The 10,894-nt window shown below is 40.6% G+C and overlaps 1 protein-coding gene across 2 annotated transcripts; it reads left to right on the top strand.

The window, feature by feature from the left end:
- Positions 1 to 1,822: 1,822 nt before the first annotated feature.
- On the top strand, positions 1,823 to 10,894 carry slc26a10 (solute carrier family 26 member 10). 2 transcript variants are annotated; one of them, XM_077018527.1, is made up of 18 exons: positions 1,823 to 2,359; positions 2,954 to 3,064; positions 3,421 to 3,578; positions 3,744 to 3,908; positions 4,144 to 4,296; positions 4,442 to 4,524; positions 4,674 to 4,821; positions 5,015 to 5,128; positions 5,292 to 5,369; positions 6,043 to 6,138; positions 6,228 to 6,334; positions 8,000 to 8,069; positions 8,214 to 8,393; positions 8,524 to 8,578; positions 8,695 to 8,783; positions 8,862 to 8,916; positions 9,064 to 9,199; positions 9,288 to 10,894. In XM_077018527.1, exons 1-17 carry the CDS (start codon positions 2,095 to 2,097, stop codon positions 9,195 to 9,197), a joined length of 2,061 nt encoding a protein of 686 aa, XP_076874642.1. In that variant the 5' UTR covers positions 1,823 to 2,094; the 3' UTR covers positions 9,198 to 9,199; positions 9,288 to 10,894. The 2 variants fall into 2 exon arrangements, with proteins under 2 accessions (XP_076874642.1, XP_076874641.1); XM_077018526.1 differs by having other exon boundaries at positions 1,824 to 2,359; positions 9,064 to 9,170.

Genomic DNA, 10,894 nt, shown 5'->3' with positions numbered 1-10,894 from the left:
ATTACAGCTTTCCCGCATCAACACAACCTCTTTCTAACCTTTGCCAACAATTATTTGCACAAAGAAATTGCAACAGAGTCATGCAATATGAAAACTCAATTCAAGATATTAAACATTTATTAAAAATATCAGCATCAAGTTTGCATATATTACCAACATTTACCTCGCTTTCACTGATATGATGTGGCACACTGTGAGGCAAGACAGACCCCAAATTATACATGAGCTAAAATACCTCTGTGATAACTGATGTGGGAGACAGACTGATCAACACCTGTAGTTTAGTGTTTTTGTTGAAGTTTATGCCAATAGATAAGTAAATAAATAAATAAATTGAAATAAGTAAATAAATTGAAGGTTCAATATTGATATTCCTTCAGTGATCTTGAATGATTTGAACTGCATTTCAGGTATTATTCATGCTGATATTTCAGGTATAATTCATGTTGATATTTCAGGTAAGCGTTCATGTTAAGGAGGTAGGATTTTCAGATTACAATTAAATGCGTAGCCACATACAATTGTGTTCGTTTTTGCACGGAGCTCTGACGACATAATCACATTTGGGAGGAGCTGATTCTCGACGGCCAGTGTTGCTCTATCTTTCCCATTGAATCACTCTTTGTTTCTTATTGGATTGGACTTTATATGTGATTGTGATCTCCAGCAACCCTGTGCACATTGTTCAGAGGTAGATTAAACAGGCCGTGTGGTTTGCTGGCTGAGCTGAAGAAGTGGTGAGTTCCATCACGTCCACCTTAAAGCGTGGACGTGAGCGTGGACGTGAGGGTTGGGTGGGTGGAGCAGGCCATAGTGAAGTTGGGCCCACAACATATAAAAAAAAATTATAATAATTTCCCACTCGCCCCCCTCCGAATGGTCTTTTTTTTTTACCCCTCTAGCAGAGGCCTGGGAACTTGAGGGTCTTGCATAGTGTATTAGTTGTTTCCAGCATGGCACTATTCTGGATGAAGGGCTCTGACATTGTTCCTGGGATCTGCTGGACTCATTCTCCCAGTTTGGGGATCGTAGCCCCTACTGCTCCGATTACAATGGAAAACACTGTTGGCTTCACCTTCCACATCTTTCCTAGCTATTCTCTCAGCTTATATATATTTTATATATAAAATATATATAATTGATGCATCCAATCATTTAGTCAATAAAATCAAGTTAATAAGGTTAAAACCTCGGCATAAAATTTAATATTAAAAGTTGAGCTGAATATTAGAAAATGTGAATTATTATCCAATCATGGACATGGATATTTCTACTCTTGAAAAAAACAAAACAAAAACAAACAAAAATAAATAAACATGCAAACTCATCAGAGTCATGTAGCAGTTTGATCAGTGAGGCAAAGCCAGCATATATGATTACATCTCTCTCTGCACTCTGCTTTCTGAACAGCATATTGAGAAAACCAGAGCCAGCCAGAAATCAATCCTTCCAAGGAAATGACCAACCCTAATAACTGCTAAATGCCCGTGGTTTGAGGTTACACCTTTGCCCTGTAAACAATAGCACTTTGATCTTAATGCGGGTCTTGCACAGAGGTGCGCATTGTATGCTTCTTCTCCTGTATGACTCTGGTCTGCACTCAAGTGGGAGGGGGCAGAGAACAGTTAAGGGCTATTAAAATGGGGAGGGTGAGCATGTGTGTGAGCACGAGTATGTGTGTGTTAGTGTGTGTGTGTGAGAGAGAGAGAGAGAGAGAGAGAATTTCTCTACGTATTGAAGGTGAGAATTGAATATGTCTGCCTCATTGTTTGCCTTATACAAGCCATTCGCAGTAGGACCCAGAGGATCCCCCCCCCCCCGACCTATCAACACCGAAGTTGGACAAATACACCTTTATATGGTCCTTGCCAAAATAGGATGTAAAAAGGCTCTACAAAGTACTTCTTCTCAGTTACTGGAAAAACCTCTCCTGCTCTAAGCCTGTCAGTTGGCTCCAAGCACTTGACAGGAAAATACAATGGTTCCTCTGCCAAACGTCCAGTATAAAAATGATAGCACTTTCTAACTGCGGTGTTTGAAACTACTTTTCTCTGGATAACGGTTTTTTTTACATAAAGGACTTAAACTAAGAGGATGAGTGCATCGGTGTCTGTGTACAGGAATATTTACACAGAAGACCGTTTCAGACAAACATTCGGTACAGAAGACAGGCCGAATGTTAGAGAAGAGGTGAAAGAGAGACTTGCCAAAAGATGCAGGTGTTCACAGGTTGCGTGCCTCGACCTGGTCAAGGAACGGGTGCCCATTCTTAAATGGCTGCCCAAATACAAACTCAGGAAATGGATTTTGGGAGATATTGTGGCGGGATTGACAGTTGGTATAGTGCACATTCCACAAGGTAGGCTACATTTTGTTCCTTATTCTAAGTTTGTTAGGCGAAAAGTATTACATAAGTGAAAATCTTGATATGAACACCAATTTTGCTAGGTCGATGGTGATTAGAGAAAACCCTCTGTTTCACGTGTAAAAATGCAAATGCTATGTTCAGTTTTCAGCGTTACTTGGTTTGAGTTACTAAACTGTGCCCCGCCAAATTCGGCTTGCCTACGTAAATGTGGCACTAAGCGACGCTAAACGACGCACGTGAACTTGCTTATTAAAGGGTAACGCGCCAGTTAAATCATGCGTAATACATACAATATATACAACACTGACAAACTAGACGATACAGCATATTTAAACTGATGTCACATACATATAAAAAATATATATAAATATCCTAAGACAAAAATTCTACTCTCCTTTCTCCTCAAACAACATGTCGCACTTTGAGGTCTGTTTTATTATTATCTGATGTATTTAGTGTTTCACTTAGAGAAGTTAAAGCATTTAACGTAGCATAAAAAGTACTAGAAATTTGAAACATTATTATTATTATTATTATTATTATTATTATTATTAAACATTAAGCTGTTACTTTTTTCCGTGACAGGCATGGCATTCGCGTTATTGACATCTGTGGCGCCAATTTATGGGCTTTACACGTCGTTCTTCCCTGTGGTCCTTTACATGCTGTTTGGGACAGGGCACCACGTGTCCACAGGTAACGCAGACTCCTGGCAGAAGTCATAGGAACGAGCACTAAACATCTCTTTATAAATATTAGAATTAACCAATGGCTAAATAGAAATTCGAATTTGAAAGATGATTTTTTTTAAAGCACATTTAAATGTAATAATTGTACTGTAGACTATACTATGTACATGTGTTTCTGTATGACAGTATGCATCACAGTATGACACAGCATGTCACTGTTTTAAGATGTGATTCTTATTTGATCGTTGGTTCTTTTTTTCAGTCATCAAATGATGCATAAGATGTCAATTCATAATTAACATGTGTTTTACACTTCTAAAAACATGTAGAGCTGACCATGCATTAACCTGCTAACCTGAACAGGTACTTTTGCTGTCATAAGCCTGATGACGGGTTCAGTGGTAGAACAGCTTGTGCCAGTTCCTTCTGATTTGAACTCCAGTAGCCCAGAGACTGCAGAACTGGAGGCTCAGAGGATCGGTGTGGCTTCAGCTGTGGCCTTCCTTTCAGGAGTGATGATGGTAAAACAAACAAATAAACACATTTTAATAGTTGACACGTGCCTTAAATATAAAGAGGTCGAAACATTTCCTTTGCGTACTGTGGCCATTGTAGGTCATCGTGAGGCTGCTTGTGCTTCTGTAGTAACAGTGGTCTGTACACTTTCTCATGGCTTTCATTCCCAGATCTGCATGTTCGCATTGCAGTTAGGTTTCCTATCTACGTACCTATCAGAGCCCATCGTCAAGGCATTCACCAGCGCAGCCGCCTTTCATGTGACCGTCTCACAGCTGCAGAGCATGCTGGGATTACGGCTTCCCCGCCACATGGGTGCCTTCTCTCTCTTTAAGGTTTGGGATGTTTTTACAGAGACACCCCTGCTTCTCTGAACCACGGGACACAAACATGTCTACGCTTTAATGTACACTTCTTTAATGGAAAGCATAAAGAGCATGAGCATGAATTTTAAAATGAAAATGGTTCAGTGAACACAAACATTGAACTCAAGTAACTCCATGAACTGAACTCATGCCGTCAGGGTTCAGTGGAGTCTGACACCCGTGGCCTGTTGCCCGTGTCCCACAGACGCTGGCGTCCGTGATGGAGAACCTGCCCCACACCAACCTAGCCGCCCTGCTCATCTCTCTCCTCTGCCTGGCTGTGCTCGTTCCGGTGAAGGAGGTGAACGCGAGGTTTCGCCAGCGTCTGCGTACCCCCATTCCCGTGGAAATTCTCACGGTGAGTCATCCCACGTGGAGAACCTCTGCAGGAAAAAGCAGCCGTTTCTCATTCGAGCGTCTTTGTCATCATTCGGCGCTCTGCTGCTCTGGATCGTGAGGTTCTGATCCTGTTTGTATTCTCTCCATTTTTGGATCCCATTTAGGTGATAATTGCCACAGGAATTACTTATGCCTCCTCTCTGGATTCCAGATATGATGTGCAGATAGTGGGTCATATTCCAGCAGGGTAAGCCTTATTCTTATTCGGTCATTGTGCTTGAACAATAATATTGTGTCTGAAACTTTATTGTTTAACACATTGAGATCAAATCAACGGTAGCTTGCAGGAACTGCCCATTGTGTTTACCGATACCAGACCTGGTCCTTGTTTTACAGTTTTCCTCAACCTCGCCTGCCTGCTTTGCACACAGTGCCGGACATAGCTGGAGACACGGTGGCCATCACCTTTGTTGGCTATGCTGTGTCTGTGTCACTGGCAATGATATATGCCGACAAGCACGGCTATTCTATTCAGCCGAATCAGGTATAGTTCTGTTGTCCAACGCCCCAAATCCTAATATTAAATTAATGTGCAATTATGTCATATTTAGTAGAATTAAATACAAAAAAATATACAATCAGTAAAATTACTGCATTTGTTTAGTACAATTAATGTAGCATGTCATATTACTAAAAACAAGGCACTTGATTGGTTCATTCTTTTTTCTGTACTGCAGGAGCTGCTGGCCCATGGGATAGCCAACACCGTGTCTTCCCTCTTTACCTGCTTTCCCAGCTCCGGCACACTGGCCACAACCAACATTCTGGACAGCGCTGGGGGACACACGCAGGTACCAGACCAGATCTCGCCTACCACTGTCCTCTCACAGGGCTCCATGATGATGACACGGACGAGATGCCTGTGTGGTCTCGCCGCTGCCCCCTTCTGGTCGGCGATTGTTGTGACTAATCTCTGGGTCGACCCATGCGGTCGCCTTGTTGTCGCCCCGCCAGCTCTCGGGCCTCCTCACAAGTTTGGTGGTGCTGACCGTTCTGCTGGTGGTTGGACCACTTTTTTACTTCTTACCCAAGGTGAATGGTGCCGGCATCCACAGAATCATACGAGTGAAAGTTGTTACAGTCAGATTGAGCGCAGTTATTGCTGCAGTTCCTCTGAGTTTTACCCATCACTCTCTCTCTCTCTCTCTCTCTCTCTCTCTCTCTCTCTCTCTCTTATACCTGTCTTACCATCTCTCTCTCTCTCTCTCTCTCTCTCTTATACCTGTCTTACCATATCTCTCTCTCTCTCTCTCTCTCTCTCTCTTATACCTGTCTTACCATCTCTCTCTCTCTCTCTATTATACCTGTCTTACCATATATATCTCTCTCTCTCTCATACCTGTCTTACCATATCTCTCTCTCTCTCTCTCTCTCTCTCTCTCTCTCTTATACCTGTCTTACCATCTCTCTCTCTCTCTCTCTCTCTCTCTCTCTTATACCTGTCTTACCATATCTCTCTCTCTCTCTCTCTTATACCTGTCTTACCATATCTCTCTCTCTCTCTCCCTTATACCTGTCTTACCATCTCTCTCTTATACCTGTCTTACCATCTCTCTCTCTCTATCTATCTCTCTCTCTCTTATACCTGTCTTACCATCTCTCTCTTTCTATCTATCTATCTCTCTCTTATACCTGTCTTACCATCTCTCTCTCTCTATCTATCTCTCTGTCTCTCTCTTATACCTGTCTTACCATCTCTCTGCAGGCTGTGCTTGCGTGTATAAACGTCACCAGCTTGAGGCAAATGTTCCTACAGTTCCAGGACCTGCCAGAACTTTGGAGGATAAGCAGAATTGACTTTGTGAGTACCACAGAACCAGTGGGACTGTTTTCCCGCCCTGGGCATAGTAGTGCACAGTGTGTTTGACATGTTGAAGCCTGTGTCTGCAGATGGTGTGGGTGGTGACCTGGGTATCCGTGGTCGTGCTCAACGTGGATTTGGGCCTGGCCATTGGAGTGGTTTTTTCCATGATGACTGTAATTTGTCGTACACAAAGGTAATTCAATGAACCATTTTTTCTACATAATTTGAATAAATCCTGTACCCAAGAATGTCTATTGCTTTGTTTTTGTTGGAACATCCAAAATGACCTTTTGGTCATTGAGTAAGCAAGCCTATTTACAATTTACATATAAGCTCTTATCCCCACAGGCATCAGGGAGCAACATAATACTTTCTGTAACTGGGGCAGGTCCACTGATAGTGAACACTGAACATACACTGTAATATAATTGTATGTAAATAGTTTCAAAACTTTGAAATGAGCTAATTACAGTTTTTCTCAGTCGATTTGGTTCATTTCTCAGATCAGAATTGAAATTCTCAAAACTGTTAATTCAATCTCCACATCTTGTCACTTGTGCACATCATAATTGAATTTCTCCTTGTGTTTAACATTTTTCAAATGCTTTTGTACATATTGCAAATGGACATGGACAGTTGTCTGTTGTTTTTTACATTATCAGTTTCTTATGACATGTTTATCAAAATGTGTTTTACGGATTATCTGTTGAATTGTCTTACCCTCCAAAACATTTAGTCTTTAGGTCATCGCCCAGGTCATTATATGCAAAAGTGCTGAACGTGTTGCCATAATTTCTAAGGCATCATTTTACATTTATTTATTTAGTTAATTTTTTTGTTACATTTTGGTAATTTATCCTAATTTGATTAAATTGTTTGCAGGTGAACATTCAGTTACAGTAAGAAAGGGAATTGGTGAAGGCTTAGATCAACCAATGGTCTCAACCATAGGTCAGAGGTGCGTCTCATGAACCTTTACTGTAATTGGCAAACATTTATAGATGCTAAACACTGCAGTATCACAAAGTTTCATAATGGAAAGGCAAGGTCATGTATAGGGTGAACAGCCAGTAAGAGGAGTAAGACTGTGTGGTGTAGAGGAGTAAGACTGTGTGGTGTAAGGCTGAGGGGACAAAACAGTGAAATAAGGGCAATAATTGTTGACCATGTTTTACATGTAAGTCATGTAAATTTGATTCCAGTCCAATTTCTTGCTATCAGTCTCCCACATACAGTCATGTGTAACTTTGTGTTCTATGTAAGTTTGTATGTGTGTAACATGTAGTTGATATACCACAGAATGTGCAGCGTTCTTGAAATCAAAAGCTTAGCTAGTTTCCATCAGAATATACAGTCTGCACTGACTGTGACTTATAGTTGCACTGACAACATGACTAAGTATGTTGACTGCCTTGTTCATAGGCAATGGCACACAGACTAGATACTCTGATGGCACTGACAAATTGATTGACCTAAATATTTGATTTTGGGGTAAAAACAAAGAATTTTGAGTGAAGTATGTGCTTTTGCAGGTATTTCATTGAGTTTTGCTGTTTGCAATAACTGTTTTGAGAAATGCACTAGTTGTGATGCCAATGTAAACCATGATGTGAGAAATGAACCAAATCGACTGAGAAAAACTGTAAAATTTTGCATTTACCAGCTACAAAAATTGTGTAATTTTGCATTCCGGAGCTGAAGGGCAGTAAAGAGAAATCGGAATCCATTACAAACTCCAGAATAATGTCTTAGAGAATACACTGATTCCCTAAAAGGGAAATATCTCGTATATATACGTAGAAAGCTGAGAGGATGCTAAGACACAAAATGGAGAAGCACTTAAAGTGTGTTTCTGCAGAGCTGGCTCGTCAGTGCTGGGAAGAGCCTCCAATACAGAGATCTACCGCTCCATCAACAACCACAATAAGGTGATTTAACCACAAAACCCACACTTGGTTCCTTTTCTGCAAACTCCTTTAGACATTTATTTAACATTGTTTATTACAAATCATACGATCTCTGGCCGATTCCTCGAGGTTATACGAAGCGTCTTCTATGTTTTGGTAACCCAGTGCTATGAAGTCCCTGGAGTGAAGATTCTGACCTACAATGGGCCCATCTACTATGGCAATCGAAGTTTCTTCAAGGCAGATGTGAACCAGCTTTTGGGTCTAACTCCTGAACATATCCGCAGCCGAGAGAAGGCCAGGAAGGCCCTGGAGAAGAGGGAGAGGGAGGCCATCAATACTGTGGTCAGACATCTACCACCATTCAGAATACACACCACATACACACACACACACACTAAAGTCTTTATCAATGCAATGCCAAGTCCATGCCCGTGGTCTACCTCTATAGTACTGCTGCTGCTTTTGTTTTTAGGAAAGAGGAGTAGCAAACATGTCGTTTTCCTCTGACAACGAGTTCTTCAAATCAGGTGACTAGTTATTCATTAGAAAATGCTCATCTTTGCCATGAGGAATAAAAACACGACTGAACGTTGCAGTTCCATTCGCATGTTCCTCTAAGAGTCCTTCACCTGTTTGTCTGCAGAAATGGCAGAGAATGAAGTCCAGGCAGTACTAATCGATTGTAGCAGTGTTATTTTTGTGGATGTTGCAGGAGCCAAGCTTTTTATACAGGTAAGGCAAGTAATTAATGCTAGTTTGTAATTGTCTCTTACCTTTGCGAAATACTTACATGAATGTTCATAATCATAGATGTGTGTTCAGTGTCAGAAGGTGGGAATGCAGATATACTTGGCGAACTGCAACGGTGAGTTTTTTTGTGTGATTATATATAATTTCCATATATTTAAAATATATCACTTTTATAACTATCAGAAAAAGCAATTTCTTTGTTTAATTGTTGATCACTGAATGAAACCCTGGAACTTAGGAGAATGGTGTTTTGTTGCTGTAGAGAGTGTTTTAAAGATCCTCACCTCTAGTGGCCTCATGGACTACATGAACCCACAACATATCTTTGTCACGATCCATGATGCCATTGTGTACATTCTACATCAGAGGGTACTGCTTATGGATTCTGCTTTTTAAACGTAATACCTTTCATATGGATTTTCATTTTCAGCGTACTTGAAAGTATGTTTGTGGTGACAACTATGAATTCTGATTTCTGGTTCATAGGAGAAGCCTTCAGACAACGACACAATGATTTGGGTGTGAGAGCCCAAATTTCCTTTAACCTGAGGGAATTCACGAGTTGGAAACAACTGTACATACTATACAAGGGGTTCAGATTTTGAAAACTTTGTTTTAGAATTTCACCATGCTTTTCCTAATTATTTGTACCCTTAATATTGGGCGTCCTGCAAGATGTTCTCTACTTCAGTCCTGGAGTCCACTGTCTAATGCAGTTTAAAGTTTTTCCTGCTGCAACATTCCTCATCAGATTGTAACCAGTCATGAGCTGGATAGTGTAGAAAATGAGAATTCAGGTAAAGATCTTGCAGGAGGCCCAGTTATTAAAGATGAAAACTGCACTCGTCTTTTGTTCCAGTCTAGAAAGGAAGATATTTCTGTTCATCAAGGACTGGAACTACAGCACACATGTTTTTAATGTTGGCAATTTTACTACAGCAATAACAGATAGACAAGTTAAAGCTGATGAAAGAAAAAGGTTTAATATGCATAGCTGTGCAGAATAGTTGGTTCCTAGAGGTCTGAAGTGGAGAACCCCATGAATGGAATACCCTAGGAAAGGAACACCCCAGGAATGGAACACCTTAGGAATGAAACATCCCAGGAATGAAACTCCCCAGGAAAGGAACACCCCAGGAAAGGAACACCTTAGGAATGAAACATCCCAGGAATGAAACTCCCCAGGAAAGGAACACCCCAGGAATGGAACACCTTAGGAATGAAACATCCCAGGAATGAAACTCCCCAGGAAAGGAACACCCCAGGAATGGAACACCTTAGGAATGAAACATCCCAGGAATGAAACTCCCCAGGAAAGGAACACCCCAGGAATGGAACACCTTAGGAATGAAACATCCCAGGAATGAAACTCCCCAGGAAAGGAACACCCCAGGAATGGAACACCTTAGGAATGAAACAGCCCAGGAATGAAACAACACAGGAATGGAACACCCTTGTGGTTACACATTAGATTTGTCTTCCAGTACGTGATGGACAGTAACTCAGTAACTCTTTCTAGCCTTGTGAAAATGGGCATAATGTTTTCTGACAGTGCTGTGTCACTTTTTCACTGTGGTAGCTAATAATGTTAAGGTTTGCACTAATGCCCCATGTCTGTAGGAAGCACAAGTTAACACACTTATTCACTATTACTGTATGTATCCATGTCCTGAAAATTCATGTACACCAAAACATACATTCAGACATGTGCACACACACAGACACACACACACACACACACACACACACACACACCTGATCAATCTGTACTGTTCTTCATATCATTTCATTTACATTTCATTTCTGATTTCTTTTAATTTGCATATTTAAGTAATAAAATTAAATATTTCATGATAAGGCCTACAAACCAGGTTGTTCCATATATTTGAATGCTGGAAAAAGAATATAATTCATAATGTTACTTGTAAATGTTTATAAATGTTTAAACTCTTTCCTGAAGAAAGATGCACTGAATGGTCATAATGATGGAAATCATTTTGATGAAAAAATGTCAATTTTTGACAATCAATTTCTATGTCTTATGTATTACGTAAATAATGTTCAAAAGTCACAATAAACACAGTAAAATACCA

This window comes from Brachyhypopomus gauderio, chromosome 10, assembly GCF_052324685.1.
Source record: "Brachyhypopomus gauderio isolate BG-103 chromosome 10, BGAUD_0.2, whole genome shotgun sequence".
Taxonomy (NCBI): domain Eukaryota; kingdom Metazoa; phylum Chordata; class Actinopteri; order Gymnotiformes; family Hypopomidae; genus Brachyhypopomus; species Brachyhypopomus gauderio.
Note: the sequence above shows the minus strand (reverse complement) of the source record. Positions and strands in the feature narration are given on the sequence as shown.

Excerpts from the sequence above, each read along its gene's own strand:
- slc26a10 (XM_077018526.1), top strand. The coding sequence starts at position 2,095 with ATGAGTGCATCGGTGTCTGTGTACAGGAATATTTACACAGAAGACCGT. Across the intron at positions 4,297-4,441 it reads TTCCCGTGGAAATTCTCACG|GTGATAATTGCCACAGGAAT; the intron begins GTGAGTCATCCC and ends GATCCCATTTAG. Across the intron at positions 8,070-8,213 it reads CCATCAACAACCACAATAAG|TGCTATGAAGTCCCTGGAGT; the intron begins GTGATTTAACCA and ends TTGGTAACCCAG.